Source organism: Pavona decussata, unplaced genomic scaffold, assembly GCF_977016875.1.
Source record: "Pavona decussata unplaced genomic scaffold, jaPavDecu1.1 SCAFFOLD_133, whole genome shotgun sequence".
Lineage (NCBI taxonomy): Eukaryota > Metazoa > Cnidaria > Anthozoa > Scleractinia > Agariciidae > Pavona > Pavona decussata.
The window spans coordinates 3,005,786-3,027,601 of NW_028145546.1; the positions used below are offsets into that span (position 1 = coordinate 3,005,786).

Consider the following 21,816-nt stretch of genomic DNA (forward strand, 5'->3'; position numbering starts at 1 on the left):
CAGTGCCTCGTAGTAAGAATCTCCACTGTAACCATACCCTTCAATTGCAGACTTAGCTTTACCGACCACAGAGTTCTGAAGATGTTGCATCTTTCCATTAAGGGAGAGATTAGCATCATGAACAATTGATTTAAACATTGATGACCAGTCAGACCAATGCAAGGGATCTCCATCAAACTTGCTAAGCTGTAGCTTGGGAAGACAATCACGTGTAGAATAGCCATAAATCACTTGTTTTTGGTCAGCTATAACTGGTGTAATGTCAGGCTGAGAACACGAATTAGGCAAATCTCCAATCCATGACTGTAGCACCTTTACAGGCCTTGACTTACTCAAAGGACCAACAAATGGGATACTAAACTTTGGTTGTTGAAACGATGGGGATGATGTAACAGTACACGAGGTGTTATTAGTTGACAACACAGTTTCACAACTTGTTTGTGCTTGTTTCACAAGACCAGGGGGTGGTTGAGAGACCACACACTGTTCAGCAGTAGAAGAAGGAATTATTTCCAAAGAATCATCCTCAAATTCAAGCAATCGATCAGATAAAGACTCGTGATCATACCTAACAGTGTTTGCTGCCTTTTCAAGGATTTCAGCTTCGGCTGCAAGGCGTGCAGCCTCGTCTTCGGCTTCTTGAGTTTTTCTCCTTTCTTCGGCTTCAAATCTAACTCTCTCAGCTTCGTATTGGACCAGTTCAAGTTTCCTTTTTAGCTCCAATTGTTGCTCAAACTCTTGCTTTCGTCGCTGTTCCTCCATAGCAAGTTGTTTTGCTTTGATTTCCGCCGAAGTCACCTTTGCTCGGATTTCATGAGCACTTCTACTCGAAATTTTACTCGCCTTTAGCGAGCTCAATCCACTAACGCTTTCGTCTGCTCTTTGCTCAAGATGGGCTTCAGCCTCTAATTTCACTTCCTGAACTCTCTCCAGTTCCACTTCGTACCAAGTGAGGGCTTTTTCGTGCTCGTTTTCCGGAATAACAGCCACCAGTCGATCATTTAGAACACGTGCTTCGTTTATAGATTCTTCCAGAATATGAACATATCCGCGGATAATGGCCTTTCTTCCAAATTGCTCGATAGAACTGTTCAATTTCTTAATGGTATTCGTAATTCGTCGCTTCACAGACGCTCGCTTGTTTCTCAGGATAACAATTTGTGTATTCATAGTTCCACGCACTTCCAAATGCAGACCGCCATCGGTCGGATCGGTCGATTCCATGACAAATTCTTCGATTCACTCGTCGTATCCGGCTCGAAGGACCAGAAAAATGTTCCCGCGGCTCCCAAATCCAAATCTCTTACCTCGGGTAACATTTTGATGACTTTTTAATGACTACAAGCATTTTACACCAGCTGTAAAAAACTTACAATCCGTAGTACATTTCCACAAAAACCATGCCATGTGCTCTCATCCGGGTACAAAAACAAAAAAACAACGTCATGTCCGATTACACGAAATGTCATTAAGATGTAAACAATCAAAATAAAGTCTGACGATTTTATGGCGGTAACAGAAGGCGTATACTCATATATATATTCGAATTTATAGGAATATCTCATATTTATCCAAGTATATTTTGGTGGTGTAAGGTAGTGTTATTATTGGTTCTATATCATATATCGTTCAATTAGTAAGGGCAATGGTAATCTTAGTTTCCGTTTTAGCTTTCCAGTAACTTGCCAGGCTGTACAAATGTTCTCGAAAACCTTATCATGCTTGTTACTAAAGGGAAAATAATTAGAAAAGCCAACAGTAGCTATGCTAGGAAATATTTTCAAATTATCTTCGTTGACCTGAATAAGGTTAATCAACTTGGAAGTTCTAGAAGTGTGATACTTGAAGTAAATTGGTTTCGGTTGAAATGAATACTCTTCAAATGAGCTCCGTTCTGTAGTTGCGTTTTCAGGAGTATTCAATGTGATAACCTTTTAGTTATGAATACTGAGTGAGTTTCTTTGTGAACTGTAATGACGGTAATTACGCGGCACGAGCCGTTCACTGACACTTCGGAAAATTCATTAGCTACGTTTACACACCTCAAGAACTTTTAACTTAGGACAGTTGAATAGTGCAAGTTCCCCTTGATTAACAAGTTTAGTCCTTAATGAGGTTTTGGTACTAAAACTTGGCTTTTTAATCGTCTGCGCGTTATTCAAAGTACTGCCGCGTCCTCTGTAATTACCTTTCACATTCACACGTATTGTATTCTGTTAACAATGGATACTTGTACAAATCATATATATACAACTCTGTAAGTAGCGCTAAGTGATTACATCAGTGATTACATCGGTGATTACATGTTTACAACCTGTGCTGTTGGACGAACTTAGGTCAGTTCGTCCTTCGAGAATAAACTGCTGTTGGAACCAAAAGTGAAGTTGTCGCTGTTAATTCAGCCATCCAGTTGCGGCTAGACCTTGGTACCTCAAGGGAGTGACGGCCCTTTCTCGCAAGCGAGCTCTCCTTTGAGTTAATCTTCCCCAAGAATTGTCACAAGAATTGTCCCGTTGAAGTTCAGAATAGCCCGAAACGTTCCCGTTCGCTTAGAGTGGAAAAACCTCCCGTCACACGTGTAGTACGTCTTGTAGCTGGCACTCGCCCAAAAACCCAAGCCGATGATTCAAATTACCGCAATCTAAACAAGTGTATCTTCCTTCCCTTGTATATAGATCGTCGACTAGTAGTCACAGTTGCATGGAAGCAACATTTCGCCATGCAGCGGATACTGACTGACTGCGTTGTTTATCTTCCTCTAAGCATAGACACTTTCTTCTTCAATTGTTAATTTATTTCACAAGATATTAATTTTATACAACACAACTAGGTGAACGATAACGTATGAAAATATAAAAAATGCTTGCAAGACATTATTTGACCTCGTTATCAGAGTCACATTTTTAAAAAAGGGTTCACAAAATTGCGAACGACTCCACCCCTCTGTACACAATTGTCCTTAATTTGCCAGCTCCGGATAAAATTTGTTGTAATTTGACAATGAATCTAATAAAGGCTTATAATTTACTTCTGATCATGAATTGTGTTTCGTATTTTCGCGGTTTTAACGTGCCACTGCATGCAATAAAAGACCAATAAACAAAAATAACTTCTTTGTTTTTCTTCAAATTTGTCTGTTCAACACCCGACACACGTGCACTTACACGTACTACAGCTAGTACGCCTGCTACAGTGACTACACGTACAGCTACTCAGTACACTTACCGCGGGAGTACAGCCGGCTACTACAAGTTCTACTACACGAACTAGTTATTACACTTACTATAAACGTACTACAGCTACAACAGTTAATACAGCTAGTACTACACTTACTATAGATACTACACGTACTACAGCTAAAACAACAACTACACACGGTACTACAGCCACTACACGTCAACTACAGCTACTACACTTGCTACAGCTACTACAGGTACTACAGCTACCACACATACTACACGCACTACAGTACAGTTACTACAAGTACTACAGCTACTACAGGACGGGTACTACAGCTACTACATGCACAGTACGTGTAGTAGCTGTAGTAGCCGTAGTACGTGTAGTAGCTGTAGTACCACTACAGGTACTACACTCACATACTACAGCTATACTACAGCCGCTACAACACATACAGTACGTGTAGTAGCTGTAGCTGTAGTACTACTACAGCTACTACACGTACTACAGCTACTACTTCTTCAGTTTTCCTAATTCTGTGCATCTCAGCCGGGATCGGTCCGAGAAACTCGGATTTCTTGAGGTCGTTGACTTCAAATTCAAAGGTATTACATAATACGCGGTTTACACTATGCGGAAAAAGCGGGTCTTACCAACTGCTATTAGAATCCAAAAACAACATTGGGGACAACCACGCATTTTTAAAGATAATTAAGCTTCAATTTGGGATAAAATGTCATAAATTGAGATGTATTTTATAGATTTTTAGCTTGTAAATTCAGTGTATTTTTATTCTGGATTCAACTTTAAAAAACTATAACTATTGCTAACTAGCTCGGTACGTACCACAATTGCTTAGACCCATTCATGACAATAGGAAAATAGAACTCGCGTGTTGTCCAAATTTCTAATTCTTGTTCCAATGTTTGGCGAGGGATTTTTTTTTTAATTTTTGACGCTATCGTTCTGGTTAAACAACAACTGCTGCTAAAACGAGAAAAACAAGTCTCATGAATCGAGATTCCTGACGCACGCGCAAAACGTCTTCAAATTAGCGTGACGTCATGTTGCCATAAGGCAGGTACCTCACCGGTTCAACAATAACCCAACCAAGCAAATGAAAGTTTATTTTTCTGAGAGATAAATATGGAAATTAGTTCGTGTTTTTTCAATTCCATAACGCAGGGTGATAAGCAAAAATATCAACCAGATCTTTGCTGTAGCGGACAGAGTTTAGACTGTATTGATTCCTATCGAATCTTTTAACACGGACAATGAATCCGGATTACGACTATTTGTTTAAACTCCTTTTGATCGGCGACTCTGGCGTTGGAAAATCATGTCTGCTGATTCGTTTCGCTGACGACACGTTTACAGAGAGCTTTATAAGCACAATAGGAGTCGATTTTAAAATACGGACGATAAACGTCGGCGGAAAAGTAGTAAAACTACAAATATGGGACACTGCTGGACAGGAACGCTTTCGAACGCTAACCACCGCTTACTATCGGAGCGCACATGGAATTATAATGGTCTACGATGTGAACGAGAAGGAAACTTATTTGCACATTGATCAGTGGTTAGAAGAAGTCGAGCGTTATGCGTGCGATGGAGTAAACAAAGTTCTTGTCGGCAACAAATGTGATTTATTGGGGAAGAGACAAGTTGAATACGATGTAGCGAGAGGTTTCGCGGAAAGACTCCAAATTTCATTTATTGAAACTAGCGCAAAGGACCGAACAAATGTAGACAATGTGTTCTACACGATGGCGGAAGAACTGAGAGGAAAGCTTGGCTCACCTCTTGCATCTCCTGAAGGTTCAGGAGAAACGTTAAATTTAAAAGACAGCTCTCCTGTTAAGACAAGTTACTGGCCGAAATGTTGCAGTTTTTCATGATTTGGATCTGTCAGATTTAAATCGGGTTTGATATTTGCTCATAAGAGTTACAATTACATCTAGAGAGTTTAAGTACTGAACGCATATATGCAAATTTAAACAAGAGATACTAAAGGCATTAATACAATTGACGTCGGTTTTGGGCGCGACTTTGTTACTTATAATTTTCTGACAGCGTTGTACTGAAAAATAATATTACATATAAAATGAAATATAAAATCTGGTGGAAAGGTAACGTCAGTTAATTATTCTTGATTTAGATTAGATTTAATTTAAGAAAACTGCGTATTTTAAAATCAATAACGCAGTTCCCTTGTTTTAATCATGATTTTGTACGCTTGCCTACAAATTATAGCAGTCTTTGAACTGAAATTTTTTCGCGTTTTTTGCCAGTGTCGGAAGAGTAATTACATGTAAGGCCATGGCCTGAGTCCATATACATGTAGTAATCATCAGCGAGAAAGTTTCAATAGTATCCGGACAGGGATACGACAGAAGGCAGGAATAGGCGGCTCCCCTCGGGCAGTACATGTCTTCGTCGATGGCAATTGCCGTTTACGAAAAGAACACTGTTTTGACTAGACTTTTGAAAGAAGAGAATGCAGTTATGAATGAAACCTGTGCGCAGAAGTCTCGTATTTTGAAAAATAGGCGGACGTCTTCATGCATGTTATCATGTAAGCCTCCGTCAATATTCCAATCTATCCGGTCCCTACTGTTAGGGTATTTGTTATCTTTTTCGCGAGTTGCAAATGGCGCCACGGTCGGTAGGATCACTCGGCTCACATCAATGTTCTCTTGCTCATGGGACAGGAACAAAATCGGTTATTTTCTTTCAAACAATCTTGAAATGTAAATCATGATCTAGACTGACCAACCCGAGAAACGATCGGAAAACAACAACAACAACAATAAAAGCAAAAGGAAAGACAAAACCAACAACAAACATGCATAAACAAACAAAAACGCCACACTGGGAGATCAAGAGTTTGAGGCACACAGGGAAAAATAGTTCTAAGACAAGAATTCATGTGAAATTATTGATTCAGGACCTTGTTTCTTTTCCAGGAGAGCGCGAGAACTTTAACGAAATTGTTTTTTTGTTGTTGTTGACCGTCACCCCGTTCAATTTTACTCGGAAGTTTGCTTCAACTCTCCCCCCCCCCCCCCAGCCCCTCCCCCGCCCCCGAGAGTCCTCCCTGTTAGGAAGCAATGCCAGCAGTTACGTAAATCAGTGTTTTTCGCTTCACGTACGCATCACGCGAAGGGCCAATATACTGAATACACAATAACAACGGAAAACAGTAGCTTGTGTTGCAGTGTTTATCGCAAAGATCTGTTGTAAATTTCAGTGCTATGGCCGACGTCGTGAAGCTCGATAATTCTGACGGTGATTCTGCACAAGTGCATCTTCACGGTACGTAGGCTGTAGGTGAACACTGTTCAATTCCAGTCAAATCTTATATCAAAGTGATTCAGCAAATTCTTAACCTGTAGACGACTTTTCTTTTGGTATCAAAATTTCCCTCTAATGTTTTCGAAGAAATTAATTTCCATAATACTTACAAATTTCAAAGCCCTGGGGATATTTGAGGTAGCGAAAACACAGCTGGTTTAAGCTTGAGTCTCGTGGTGTGAAGTTCATATTTCCATAAAATTGAAATCTGTCAAGTGTGAACTTAAGATAAGCTTAATATTTAGCTATGGGAGAAACTTGGAAACATTTTAGCACAGCCAACTATATTTAATAATATATATATAAAAAAAGAAATGTTAATTATACATGTACCAATGTCATCCTAACCCTCTTGCTGTTTGTCAGAAAATGAATGCATAATTAATGTGGAAATCTTGCCTTGCCGTTGCTCAATGCACCAATCAATTGTTGAAGGCAGTTGACTGTATAATGTACCCAGGGGTGGGTTATTTGATCTTTATAATACCTTAGGAAGGGTGGGGAATGTGGATCAATTTTTTTTCTAGTATGTGGAAGTTAAGGATTTTTTTCAAGGACAGAATTTTGGCCTTGTGACTCGTATTAATGAGCAGTTAAGGGTAAGGGCATTGGGACAGCATTTTTATCCTGGTGGGTGGGAATTTGAATAAGCCAATCTTCAATAAAAAAAAAAAAAGTTCAAATGCCCAGGGAGCAGGGGGGGGGGGGGGGGGTGGAGTGGGACATTGAAGTTTTAAATTGATCAGCATATAAATGTGCTGATTTTAAACAATCCTGTCCTTTGTTTTAGGGGCCACTGTAACATCCTGGAAATGCAGTGGCCAGGAAATGCTGTTTGTAAGGTACATTCCGCTTAAATTGAGTGTTGCCCTTAGTTAACAAATTATTACTTTTTTTATGGGACAGTAAAAAAATAATAGATTAAATATTATTATACATAAAAATGTTTGTGAATCAATTTGTCCATTGACTTTCTCTTCAGCAGTGTCTTAATCTGGTATTTGTTTTTCGAGAGCACTAATATCATTATGGGTTTTATTTTCATTCAAATGAAACTCAGCAAAAAGGCAGTGTTAGATGGTAGCAAGGCCATACGAGGAGGGATTCCACTTGTATTCCGTGAGTACAAAAACATGCTTTTATACCAAAATTTTTTTCAATAGGCTAATGAGATAAATATCTGATGGAGCAAGAGGTGTGAAGTGTACAGAGCTTTAATTAGATTGCTTATGTTGAGCTTATTGATGGAAGACGTTAGATATCAGAAAGTTGTCAAAAAATAAATATAAAGTAAAAAAAAGTCAAAAGATGTCATGTGATGAGTCATTCTTGTCCTCAGATCAAGCTGCAATCATTTTGGCCAGTGCCAAGAATCAACTTGTGATCCTTGCAGGGCCAATTAACAGGGCTGTCAACCTCACACGTCTTCAAATATGGAGAAAATGACTTCCCCGGCAAAGCGCCTTACAGAGGCGTCACATCAAGGCCAAATTCACAGGTTCAGTGGAGGGTGGGGGGGGGGAAAACGTTCATTAAACAGTACCAGAAACAAAGATAAACAGTTCCGATTTTCTTGTCAGAGAGTCGAGCCTACGACCTGAATACCAAACTTGGTCAGTTATCCGGGAGATTGCAGACATAAATCTGGAGACCAGAAGATACCCCTCAAAATCTGGAGACCGGGAGATATAGTTCAAAATCTGGAGACTCCCAGATTATCCAGGAGAGTTGACAGCCCTGAATTGTAAGCATCCTTGCTCTGAGGACAAAAGTGGTAACAAGATGACATATATGGTATGGAGCATCATAATATTATTTTTTTCTGTTTAACAGCCAACTTTGGTCCATGGGATCTTGGCCCCCAACATGGCTTTGCAAGATCTAGTCGATGGACTGTTGTCCAGTATCCCAAGGTTTGGATGAAATTTAATATCTATTGAGTAATGAGTTCTCTGATATATAATAAGAAATTATACAGTAAAATTAGCCAAGGAGAATTTTAAATTTGCTCCAATGGCATAGGAGTATTTCGGTGGATTTTGACTACAAAAGTGAATGACCACTTGGTTTGTAGAACGAAATTTATTTTAAATAGCAAAATAATTTGTCCAGCTGGACTACCAAACATTGGCTGGTAAGATTGGTTTACAGGTTGAGCAGGCATAAATTAACAGTGGGTCAATGAGAATATCATGGCTGGGAAAATGGACCATGTGCATTCTATTTGGTTATTATAATACATCTGCAGGGCTTCAGAATTAAGTATACAAGAAGTGAAGGGTACAGAGAGATTGCTAGCAGGCTACCATGATATATGCTGATGCTTATAAGGGTTTGTAAAAGGAACAGTTCTCTGTTTTTTCTAGGAGGAGGATGGTGTTACAAGTGCAGTGTTTGGTTTAGAAGACAATGAAACCACTAAGAAGATTTGGAATTATAGTTTCAAATTACTGTACGAAGTTACTGTGGGGAAACAGCATCTAAAAACAACCATTACAGCTGAAAATAAAGGTATTTTTAGAAACTAAATGCAGTAATTTAGGCACCTAAGAGGTTCAGACCCATTTTTTTTTTTTTACAAACAGTAGGTAGTTTGTTTTCTAATGAGTGACTGAGCAGTAACTTTTCCAAATATCTCAACCCCACAGATGAGAAGCCGTTTGAGTTTACAACACTTTTACACACCTATTTCAGAGTTCCAGATGTTACACAAACAACTGTCTCTGGACTTAAAGGCTTAACCTACGATGATAAGGTACACAAGTCATGTGAATCTAGTTACTTGACTATACCTGCCAAGCCCTATTTATGCCTTGTGGCATGGAAGGCCCATTTTAAGAGGTTATGGTAAGGGTGGGATATGATGGTCATAAGTAGGCCAATGCCCAACCCCACACTGGATGGTCACAGTTTGTTGTAACGTTCATGCCCAACTTGGCTTGGTGGACTCAACATGGACCAAATCCTCAACCAGCAAAGCTCTTCAGATCTTATCTCAAGTTACTTTTAAGGTGCTGTTACACTAAGCGATTTTTCTTGCAACTGGCCTCACAGTTTTGTTGCAACACAAGTTGCCTGAATGGTTGCCTTGTGTAACATGTTTATTTTTGTTGCCGCAATCATTGCAGTTTCAACAAAGCCATTACAAGACCATTGTGTTGCAATGGTGTAATGAAATTGCAAGACAAGTCTGACATTCCAAACAATAATGCAAATGCCAGTGCATCACATATTGGATGCTCTTAAAATTTATATTCCATCTGATCCATTCTTGGTTGCTGTCTATAGATTCTTGGTGGGAAAACATTTACTGAAAGCAATGAGCTTGTAACAGTCAAGAGCTTAACGGACAGGTATGGAATATTTAGCTTTTATGATCCAAGATGCTGCTTCAGAAATATCATTCACCTAAAATATTAATAATTGAAGGCTAGTTTTGTAAAACTATTGCAAGCCTTTTTTGCTTGACAGAGCTTATTTGGAGCAATTTCAATTCCGAGGTACAAAATGGCATATACATGTAGGATAGTTTATGCATTATAGTTATAATTATTTATTTGTTCTTTCTTTCCAGGGTTTATCACAACTCTCCAAGCGAGCACAAGATAACAAATGTTGGTTCTCAAAACTGTGACATTATTCTCTGGAAAGAAAATTTACCAGATACAGGTATCCTGCCAACTAATATTCTCCAGACTGTTATCATTTGGAATAAAATGTGTATTAAGGTATTCAGATATCAACTATTGTGTTCTGCAATATTGTTTTCAATGTTATGATTGTCAGTTGAAACTGCTGATGATGCATTTATTTCAAAACTGTTGCTTATAAATTAATAAATATTGTTTATGAAAAAAATTACAATAATTAATAAAATATTATCATTATTAATAATAACTTTTTTCTTCATGTTGTAGTTGTTTGGAATCCTTGGGCGCAGAAGGCTATGACAATGTCAGATTTTGGAGATGACGAGGTCTGTTCATAAGTTTGCCTTTTTTGTATTACATTATTAATACATTAGTGCTGTTCCTATCTCCAAGAGGATTAGGTCATCAGTCAATTGCTTAATTGGCCTACAACAAAAGATATAAATCAAGAACCCCAAGCCCCTGTTTACCTAGGGGGCCCTAACCTTCCTGACAAGCAAAGGTGGATCAAAGGATCAACCACTGCAATATTTAGTTGTTATTTTAAGGTACTGGTGTTCTTTACAAGCCATCAGCCCACAACTGCTGACACTTAATACAGATTCTTATTCTTAAGCATGCAGCAAAATTAAGAGTTTAAATATTGCGAGTGTTACCTTACCTCCCAGGTCCCCCCCCCCCCCCCCCCCCCTCAAACCCCCAACATTAAGTGTAGTCTGCCTGAAGGTTCGTTGAAAATGTGGGGCAAGGCACCAAATAATTGAGAAATCAATACAGTGGTATTTAATCCTGCTGACACATTTTATCAATGGGTTGAATTTCCTCTAACAGTACTTACATCTATTTGTTAATTTGTAATGTGCGCATCCCCCTCACAGCAAATGCCGAATGCCACTTACTCGTGGTTACCTTCCAACCAAATGGTGTTTTAGAATATGGTCATTAATTTCTCTGTTTTTGTTTTTCCTTGTCACAGTACCCTAATATGCTGTGTGTTGAGGCAGGCTATGTTAGCAAGCCTTTCACTCTGGAACCAGGAAAGAAATTTGAAGCCCAACAAACATTTTCTTGCTCAGCTTGCTGTTCTTAGGATTTTACCTCACACATTTTTATTCTTTATGTAGGCCAGGGGCGATTTAAGGTTTCATTACAGGATGAATTTTTAGGGGATGTAGTCCAATAATGATAAAAGTCCCAGAACACAATAAACACCATATCTAGAACACAGAAAAATACCTTTACTTGCTGGGGATAAGACATGAAAAAGTACATGATAAATTAAAGTAAAATGTTTCTCTAAAAAAATTAATTAATTGCAAGATAACAGGTTTTGTACCTAGTCAAATTAAAGCATTAAAATGAAACTATTAGGTAGTGAAACATTAATTTGCTGTGTAGTTGTTCTTTTCACTTGTACTTATCATGCAAGTGATTAAACTCAGTTAACTAAAATTGTGAATTCTTGATCTCGTAAACTGACAATATTAATTGGGATTATTTTTTGTGGATCTAGTCCAAACATTTGACGACGTGATTAATGTCTCGATTTTTAAATTCTGGGTTTATCATGTAGGAACGTCATAAACTGAGAACATTATATTTACAGAGTTTGTAAGCATTCTGCTAGTTGTATTTAATTACAATGCTATATACCAGTAGTTAGAGTAAGTTACTAAATTGAACATTTTTCAAACTGGTGAAGTTCATTCAATTCAACAACCAGTATTCTGTTCCATGTGTTCAGAAACTGTGGAGCAGGGCGTGAAAAAAAAAAAAAAAAAAAAAAAAAAAAAAAAAAAAAAAAGCAAGAACCCTGCTCTTTCCGATCCAATCTTGCATCACAATGTATTCTGCACTGCTCCACACAATCTGAATGCTTAGGATGGCTAAACTACCAGTTATAACAACAGTACCTATAAGAACTTGAAATACATAATTCATGTCGTATGTACATTAGTTTTACAGTCAACTCACACCTTGCAGACATCTTGAAGGACACCTTATTAAAAAGGACAGGAGTTGAAGTTGTGGCAGACTTTCTCTATTTTCTTAGAAGTTAGTATTTAATGAAAATGATTCCTTTATTTACTAGGTATTTTAAGTATTTTAAATTTCAACTCGAAATAATTTACCGAAAGCTGAAGCATGGTCATGGTTGTAAATTTGAGTGACAAATCATGCGACATATTTGATATTAATTGTACAAGGATGGTAAAAACAATAAAAAAATACATTCAGTGAAACAGTGATGTGTCTAATAGTATTATTTTTTTGTCATGACTAGATACATGTTTATAACTTTATGTTTGGAGAAATGTACATTAATGTGCTATCATAATAACTTGCCAATGGGAGTTTATTTACCCGGCTGCTAACAGAGGCTGTTCCTTTTGTTTTTCTCGGGGCGCTGAACAAGCCAACTACACAAAATACCAGAGAGGTGACCAACTTTGTACATGCTAAAAATCTTGCCAGAAAGAAATGCTCTTTTAGAGGGTAGAGTTCATTATAGTGACATTAAGTAATGTTGTGCCCTACTGCACATTGTACGACTGCATGTTTTTCCAAACTACTGTACCAGGGTATACTCAGTCTGAAAGAGCTGATTTCAAGGGTGTCTGCCTCAGGGGAGTTGAACGTAATGAAAGTAGCCTACATCACCAGTTAACCACATGCAAATTTCATGGAAACAGTGAACTTACTCCTTGTGCATTGTTAATTTTTTTTACCAGGAAGCACTTGCCAGTGAAAGGGTTTTCAAAAAAACCCACTTGTGAGAGAAGTGGTGTTCTAATTCACCCATGCTTACACGCATTTAATAACAATGCACAATGAGGAAGTTTTCTAATCCCCTAAAATATTCTTGCAATAGGACATTAACAAGTTGCTTAAAATGTCATTATGAAAGCAAGGCTACGACTGCAAAGCTTTTGTTTGCATGTGAATGAAAACTAATTTTCTTAATAGAAACTTTGCACTTAGCCTTACTTTCATAATGAAGTTCAATATTAGAGACCTTTAGATTCTAGTACGTGTACGAGTACGACTACAAGTTTCTCCAATAGACAAAGAGTGCGAGCGCCTGAACCGGTGTCATTTTGGCGGGAAAACAAGATAGCTGTCGTCATTTTACTACGAGTTTTAGTACGAATCCCGTAGAGGCGAAAACGAGTCCTCAAAACGTAGGTGATCTCGTCTTTTTGGAAACACGAAAGGGCTTAACTATCATCATTCAAACCAACTGTGTCAAGTTTGTCGTTCGTTAAGAGTGAAATGAAACTTTCTGTGATATATCTGTTCTTAGTACTTCGCTAAAAACTCGCAGTCAAATCTCGTAGTCGTACTCGTACTCGTACTAGAATCTGAAGGTCTCTATTAGCAACTTGAATTCGCCCATTGTATCAATATGTACACTTATTTGATGTTTTGTGTTTGTAAAACAATGAAAGAAACAGCTGAAAGCTTTTTGGGGAATGCCAATTTACATGTATTCACTTATGTTTTCCACCTAACTTTAGTTGGACAAGTCTACAGTCATGTAATTGGTTGAAAAACTTAAAAGTGCACAGTCATGTTTTCCTCACCAATCAAAGTAAAACAAAACAAGGTACACATCGACAATACTTTCTACACTCTTGAATTGGAAACAAGAAAGAAACTTGACTTCCAAAAGCTCATTAAAAAGAATAATAATTTTTAATTATTCTTTTTTCTTATTATTTTTTTTTTTAAGAGCTTTTTTTCAACATTGTAACTAATAGCAAATAAAAATAATATGTACACATCATTCTGCACTTCTACTTTAAAGGTAATTAATTTGTGAATTTGTGATTCTCTAAAATTGAGCCAGTGAGCTGCGAGCATAGAAATTTAAATAAGTTGGAGAAAAGTGAACACGTCATCTAGCAGACATTCTACAATCAGTGTTATTAATATTAATGTATTTTTAGAATTATTATTAATAAACTTTAATATTAATTTAATATTGGTAAGTAGTTAACTACAGTGCATTCTTTAGGGACTTTTAATGCTCAGTACAATTAACTGAAATACCATATTTGATAGTTTTACATGATATCTAGAATCTTCTTAAAATTAATGGAATAATGAGCTGCTTGGTCTGAAATAGTCCCAAAAGAACATGTTGTTTGGATAGTGTCACACTTGGCAGTTGTTATTGTGTTCTATAAAACCTGATAAATTTTTCAAATTATATTGGCCAGAAAACGTAACATGCCTTACAACTGAAAACACTTGAATTTGTTTCTATAACTTCATCAATAGTTGTAAGAAGAAGTCGCCACTGCAATGTGTTTCCCTTAACACTTATTTTATGAAATTTTGTTGCACAACAGATTACACAACGCAATACCTTGTGTAACACCACCAGAAATGATTTCATCCGTTTGGTTTATAGTCCTCCAAATATGAGGTCAAGAGCAGCCTGTACATCTCCATCAGTGGCTGATAAAGCCTGAATACTGAGCGCGTCGTCTGTGATTCCCATGTCCCTAAGCAGCTGCAGTTGCGACTAGAAGTCAGCAATAATGAACTCAGTCAGCTAAATGCACTTTTAATCAATACTTGGTCTTAATTACTTATTTTAAATTACGTAATGTAATAAATGTATTGATTCCCAGGGCATCTAGTACAAACTTGGAGAGGGGTATTTATTCAAGGGAGCTAGAGGCATTTCATTTTGATGGGACAATTTATAACTACCATTATGATCATAATGCTCTTATCCTTGCAACAAAAGAAAAGGAAAAAATAAGAGTTGTAATAATCTGTTGATTTTCACACCTGCATTTGAGTAGATGTTTGAGCCAAGTGCCGCACTGACGCCATGGCCTCGCTGACCATGTCTCTTGTGATTGTTTGCCGTGAAGTTGAAGGACCACTGCGTGTTGAAGGACCAGCTGAAGAGAGAAGAACTACTAGTTAGCTTCTATTGTGGGGTGCTTGACTACATTTTGAGGGGCTGGGGATCGAATATCACATGAATGATGACAAATTGCTGTTAGTGCCAGATAAAAATTCTTCCTTTTAAGGACGGTGCCTACTATTGTTACTGCGCATACCTTCTGCGCATCGCGAGATACTCGGGTTTCATATGGGTGGTGCCTACTAATACAGGAATATTTTTGCCCGGTTTAAAACTATACGGAGAAAGCAGAGCTTACCAAATGCTTTTGGTATCTTAAAAGAAAATTGGGGGTAACCATGCATTTTTCAGAGATAATTAAGGTTCAATTTAGGAAAAAATCCCATACATTGCTTTATATTTTGGCATTTTTTAGAGATATTCTTGCTTAATTATCTCTGAAAAGTGTGTGGTTACCCCCAATTTTCTTTTTGGATTCCAATAGGCCTTGCTGAGATCTGCTTTTCCCGCATAGTCATAAACCGCACAAAAATACTTCAGTATTAGTAGGCACCGTCCTTAATGGTACATGTAAATGAAATAGAATGGCCAAACGGCTAAGAACTCTGACTAACTGCTCACACTGTATATGTTATAGATTAAAATGAATCCCTGGTTAAAATGATTTCAACCTAGGTTGATTTGTATTTTCCTTTGTTTCAGATGTAAATTACCCAACCTTGAACAAAGGAAAATACAAATCAACCTAGGTTGAAATCATTTTAACCTGGGATTCACTTTAACCTACAACATATACATGTATATATCTCTGGTTTCTGTGGCATAGTGAAACTAAGTTTCCAACAAGTTAAAAGAAAAACAAAAAACATGCACTCAACTTAGAGCTCAACTTAGTCGCCCGTCGCCCGAAGCAGACCTGGCGGAGAAGCATTGAAGCCGAGACGAAGTCTACCGGAATGTCGTGGGCCGAACTGAAGAGGACGAGCCAAAACCGAGTGCGTTGGAGGAGTGTCGTTGCGGCCCTATGTTCCTCGAGGAATCCAGAGGCATAAGCAAGCAACTTAGAGCTAGTTTGCTGCCAATAATTATCCTAAGTCCCAAGAAACCAATAAATTATAAAATAGAAAAAGGTATTACAATCAGGATAACCTTCAGTGCTACGAGATGAGGAAGCCTGAGATATCCCAGCACTGGCCAAGGCTGATGATAGTAATGATGATGTTATCTGTTGTTGTGATGCTGCAGCTGCTCTTGTAGCCCCAGATGATCTTGATGACTGAATACGCTCTTCATTTGCTGCCACCAGTTCAGCTTGAGCAACTAACTGTAGGTGTGAAAGTTATAAATTATATCACTTGAAAAGTTATTTTAACATTAATACAACTGTTTCATATAATTACACTACATTTTGTTACTAATGTTGTTGCCCCATTGTCTAAGCACCCTCACTCATGAAAGCCCCCCCCCCCCCCCCCCCGAAGTGTTATAAAAAGTAACTAAAAATAATCACTAACCCCGCGGTTAGAAGCAGGACACAAGGTTTGTCATTATTGATGGCTATGTTGTTCGTGTTCATCATGTTTTCTAAGCTTGAACAAGTTTGAATTCCATCTTAATAAAGTTTTACAACATAATTGTAAAACGCAGTTAATGGAGCGTGATGCTCTTGAGCTCAGTTGTTACTGTGTCAATAGTTAGCATTATGTAATGCAAATTGGTCATGGATGTACTTTTACTCTCCTTGTATGTACAATACCTATTCTTCTTGACTAGCATGTTGAACGTTTGAATTCCATTTTAATTAATTTAATCAATTAATTAATTAATTAAAATAATAATTATTAATATACTAAATATATTTTACACACTCAGTCAGATACTATTTTTATGATATCAAGATCAGTCGGGGGTTTAATTAATGCCACACACCGGGCAAATTGACCAACTGTGAACAACCTGGGCTACTTGTAACAATCTCAACACACATTTTCCAGAAAATAACATTATCCAAGTCAACCAACTTGCCCAGGTGCTCTTATCTCTTACCTGCCTGTTCAAAGTCTTAATGAAACCCCTGCTTTTATGTAAAACAAATTTAATGATCAAGGGAAAATTCTTAGTCTTGAAATAATTATAAAGGCAGCTAGAAAACAAGTCAGTCCATATTAAGATATAGTTGACACAATACCCCAGGTTCCATCCCATGTAGCTCTTCATCAGATTCATAGTCATCACCAACAAAGCGGCTAAGATTCCGTCTATTGGATGAACCCTCCCCTCCCTCCTTGGCAATTGCTGCAGCAATGTAAGAAGCTGCCTGTACCAAGCTGGGATGCTCCTGGATTACTCTGCAACAGAACATTAAAGAAAATTGAATAAGTTAATATGGAAAAAGCAGTAACAAGATTGCATAGCTACAAGCTATGGGGAACAAAAGAGTACTATTTTTTTAACTAAACATGGCATCAGTAAAGCATTTTAATTTATTAGCCTGCAAACGAGCTTGCCAATTTGGGGCCTCAAAGTGAGGGTGCGAGGCTTTCATGGTTCGCTTCCTTCGCCGCTCGCACCCCAAATATATGTCTTGCATGAGACCCTAATTAATGGAGAGCTTGCTTGCTGGCTAAAGCAAAACCAAAGCTGCTGAATAAATGCCAACAGATTTATCTTACGTCTCAACATTTGCGCTCTCCACCAGTTGCTCAAGAAGTTCAGGATCTTGAAGCAGAGCTAGGAATTAAAGAGCCATAAAATAAGAAAGGTTTATTTGGAATGTTCAGTTGTGCAACTTACTGCCAAATAAAAACTTAATAAAATGCCTTCAATTTTCTGTATCCATTTTACACTGATTTTACACTCACTCTGACACTTAAGGAAGTCACCTGAGAAGAAAACAATTTGTGAAATTTGTGGAAATAATGTAATTAACAGATATTCTTTGCCATAAGCTATTGATTGCTATGTTCTCATCTGCTGCTTCTTCAATATCAAAGTTAGTTTCAAAGGAGAAAGCAGACTTTGATCAACACTGCTGGGTACTCACTCATGGCAACAGGATCAGCTGATAACCCTGGAGTTGTAACAATCAGTTGTTCTAACATATCTGGGTTGGCAAGGATTTTAGCAACCTGGTAAATCAATCAATCATATCTAATTTAACATTTTGTATTTAATAGTTAGCAATCAATCGTAGTCAATAAAAATACTTTCATTGATTGTATAATACAATTTTTTACATGTATGTTTAATTCAATAACATGGGTAGACATTTCTAACACAAAAATAAAACCTCACTCTACAAACTCTTACTGTAATGCATTCCAGGCAGTTAGTTCTCAAAAGCTTTAAGGAAACGATGGACAAGAAAACTCTAGAGTAAAACTTTACCTGTAAAAAGTTGGTAAATCATGAAACTCTCTCCCAGACAACATCAGCCTGAGTATACTTCTTACTTTGGCTGACTTTAACCAACAACTACATGTACAGTAACTTAAACTTTAATATGTGACTGGCCGTTGATTCAAATATAAAGCAACGGGCACTGGGTGAGTGTCAAAGTCATCGCCACACCTAATATACCAGTTGTACTCTATCTACATCACACGGGTAACTTACTGTATTTCTGTAGGAAGGACTTTTTATGGCAGCCTCCAACACAGGCATAACTTCAGCAATTGGTACATCATCTGGATCTTGCTCTTATGGAATAACAGGAATGGAGACAAATTAAATAAATCAACAATTCATTGTCAGTGCAAGAAAAATGGATTACCTGACATTTAAGGTGGCCGAATACAGTTTTTTAGTGTACAGATGTAAGAAGACGTTATTTGGAAACTATGTATTTCTGGACGCCCAAAATTGGTATGGTGTAAGACCAACTAAGAAAAAATGTATTTCGTAGGTCTTGTTGAGCTCAGTACCGTTTCCATGGCAACGCAGCGAACTATTAAACGTCCATAAATGGTAGGTTTCCTTTATTTTTAGAAAATTTACTCATTAGATTTTTTCCATTTTTTTGTATCCAGAACAACTCACAAAACACTGACACAGTTGCGCTATTGTTATGTAATTTTGACAGAGAGATCTCCTGCAAATATTGATTTTGAATTTTAATGTTTTGTGAAGATAACCTCTGTTAGATTTAGGTTTTTCTTTGTAGGCGAGTTACGCTTTTAGGGAACTATTTTCATGCCAAATTTCAGGGAATTCTAATGAGCGGTTCCTTAGAAAACAGTTCATTTCCACGAAAACAACCAGTCGCAATTTTTTGGTCAAATGCGCATGCGTGGTTTTATTTGGGTTTCATGGCAAAGATGAAAAGCATGCGAAAGGTCTTGGTAAATGTTTTTCTGCTCGGAAAGAAAAGAAAAAGAGTCCAGAAATGAGAACCTTAGTTATTTAGGATCAAAAGTTAACTTTATTATCCATTTCATGTGAAATTGAGGGATCACTTTATCGACCGCCGTATTTGCGTACCACAACCCTAGCGCGCTTAATAGCATCACTTAGAGAATCTGTAAAGCGCGCGCAAACTGTGTTCAACCACCTTAAGTCATTCTATTTCCATTTTTGTTGTCAAATGAGTCAATCAGTTACTTGCCTACATTGAAAGTATTGTGATCTAAGCCTAATATGCCCCTCATGTAAGTGATGTTGGAGTCAAATATTACAGAGTCTTGGTCTGTGAGAATCATTGGTCTATAAACTTTTCATTCTTTTGTGATGAGGATATTTTACATACTATTAGACATGTTGTTAGTGCTTGGAGTACTTAGGATAGCATACAAGTGACTTTCTTTAGTTTTTGTTATAATTTCTTATTTCACGCTTGACCATAGTCTCCTACGCAGATGTTCTTAGCGTCGTCGCGCAACGCTCTCAGACCTCCACAATGTTCCACAAGACTAGCTTCACCATTGCGATTTTAGTTTTTCTACCATACGTCATGAGAATTAGTGAAATGGGCACGTTAAAGTGATTTCTAGAATCATGACACTTTGGTTGAATGGCGTATTCTGGATCACCACTCAAGAGTCAGGAATGTGAAAATGCGAACATTGGACTTATAGCTAAAGGTGACTACACAGCACATCTACAAAGTACATGTAACATATTACTGTACTTACCAATTGGTTCTGGCTCAGAACATTTCTTCATAACATAAACAGTAAACCCATCTTGGATTCCGTAAGAGTCCAGGGTTTTCTCATCCTGTAGCAATTCTCCAGCAAATATACAGTCTACAAAATAATGTTCATGAAATTCTTTCAAACACAGTCCAGTTTTAGATAAGGTGCTCAAGACTTTACATTACTCAGATGGTATTTCATTTTGCCTATAGTTCCAGGTGTTTCAAATTGATTTTAATAAGCCAAAGGCCCAGCATAGTCATGTAGATTTGGTACATTGTTTAAACATTTTTAGCTATAACATCCATATTTAATTTTTGTGCCATTCTCTGGGGTTGTAATGGATGACCCAGTGGACTCTGGAAACATGATAATCATTTGGGCCTGGTTGTTTAACAGGGGATTAACACTAATCCACAATTAAAAGTTAACCAAGGTTTTCATCTCACTCATTAAAATGTTTTTAACAGCGAATTTTAAACTAATGGTAAAGAAAAGTTTTTAAGTCAAAACTGAAGGAGAAAACTTTTTTGGAAGAATTGTTATTGATATTAGTAATTAAACTTGAATCAAAGTTCACATTAACCCAGGATTAGCTTAATCAGGCTGTTTACTTTAGTCTGGTTCTCATTTTCCTCCAGCATCATGACTGCTGTTACTATCTGGAACAGTCCTAGTGCTCTGACTGCTCTAATTTATGAGAACACAAGCCACTAGCATCAGACAACATTGCAGGCATGTTGGTCATATTAGACAATGAGTTAGCAGTGTATTGTACTGCAAAATTGTCATGTGAAGTTACATATTGGTGATGCATAACACTATAAAAAAGATGGATTACAAAACCTCTAAACCAAAAAAAATCCACTACCATCTAGAAAATTCATAACCTAAGGGTTCCCAGTCACTACCTCCACCTCCACCCCCCCCCCCCCCACCAAAAAAAAAAAAAATTATTCACACTTCCCCACTGATCACAAACATACCCCCAACACACACACCCCATCCCCCAAAAGTGCTTAATATAATGTATCCTGCAAATCACTTTTCTGACAGCAATCCTTAGATGATCTCACATGGAGTCATAGGCATGCTGGTGGCTTATGAGAAAGTGGTTTTGGTCATAAACTTAGGGCATAATTATTATAACTTCTTGATCATCAGCCAGTAGTATAGGCAAGTTTGAAAATGCCGCTCTCTTCACGTGTGTAAATGTTTAGATGAACTAGGGTACATTATCGGTGAAGTAAATTTTAATTATTAGTCCCTAAATAATCGTATTTTCAAGGTCAAAAATGTCGAGGAGACATCACGAAGTATGAAAAGTCAACAGGACTCTTTAAATCGTAATTAAGCAAGCTTACTTTGCTCTTCAACCGGTATGTTTGTCTTCTCTGCTGCGATTTTCTTCAATTCTTCAACTTTCCAGTTCAATTCAATCCCCTCAATAACATGTTTCGTAGTCTGATAAGCTTCTTTGATTCGAATACTCGGCATTTGCTGGCTTAAACACTGATTTCCAAATCTTTTCTGCCCTGAAAGTTCAACACAATTATTCATTCAAAATAACAGATTTTCCCAAGGCGCGAATCCGACCGAGGGAGGGAGGAACCTG

At 37.6% G+C, this 21,816-nt stretch overlaps 2 protein-coding genes and 1 pseudogene across 3 annotated transcripts; 2 read left to right on the plus strand and 1 right to left on the minus strand.

The window, feature by feature from the left end:
* The first annotated feature begins 4,267 nt into the window (after positions 1-4,267).
* LOC146468246 (ras-related protein Rab-1B pseudogene) lies at positions 4,268-5,313 on the plus strand (annotated as a pseudogene).
* Positions 5,314-6,284: 971 nt separating this feature from the next.
* Positions 6,285-12,427, plus strand: LOC146468247 (uncharacterized). Its single transcript, XM_085124772.1, has 10 exons — positions 6,285-6,495; positions 7,325-7,376; positions 7,595-7,653; positions 8,368-8,447; positions 8,901-9,045; positions 9,183-9,289; positions 9,823-9,887; positions 10,109-10,203; positions 10,452-10,510; positions 11,161-12,427. Exons 1-10 carry the CDS (start codon positions 6,435-6,437, stop codon positions 11,272-11,274), a joined length of 837 nt encoding a protein of 278 aa, XP_084980898.1. The 5' UTR covers positions 6,285-6,434; the 3' UTR covers positions 11,275-12,427.
* A 20-nt stretch (positions 12,428-12,447) lies between these two features.
* On the minus strand, positions 12,448-21,778 carry LOC146468248 (ubiquitin-like protein 7). 2 transcript variants are annotated; one of them, XR_014867547.1, is made up of 10 exons: positions 21,566-21,778; positions 20,199-20,312; positions 18,685-18,767; positions 18,113-18,197; positions 17,742-17,799; positions 17,258-17,417; positions 16,219-16,393; positions 14,988-15,103; positions 13,568-14,715; positions 12,448-13,200 (listed from the first exon to the last, which is right to left on the minus strand). XR_014867547.1 is itself a non-coding variant. In XM_085124771.1 (9 exons), the coding sequence occupies exons 1-9, from the start codon at positions 21,759-21,761 to the stop codon at positions 14,596-14,598; spliced, it is 1,107 nt and encodes a 368-aa protein (XP_084980897.1). In that variant the 5' UTR covers positions 21,762-21,778; the 3' UTR covers positions 12,448-14,595. The 2 variants fall into 2 exon arrangements, 1 of the variants encoding a protein (XP_084980897.1); XM_085124771.1 differs by having other exon boundaries at positions 12,448-14,715.
* Positions 21,779-21,816: the final 38 nt, after the last annotated feature.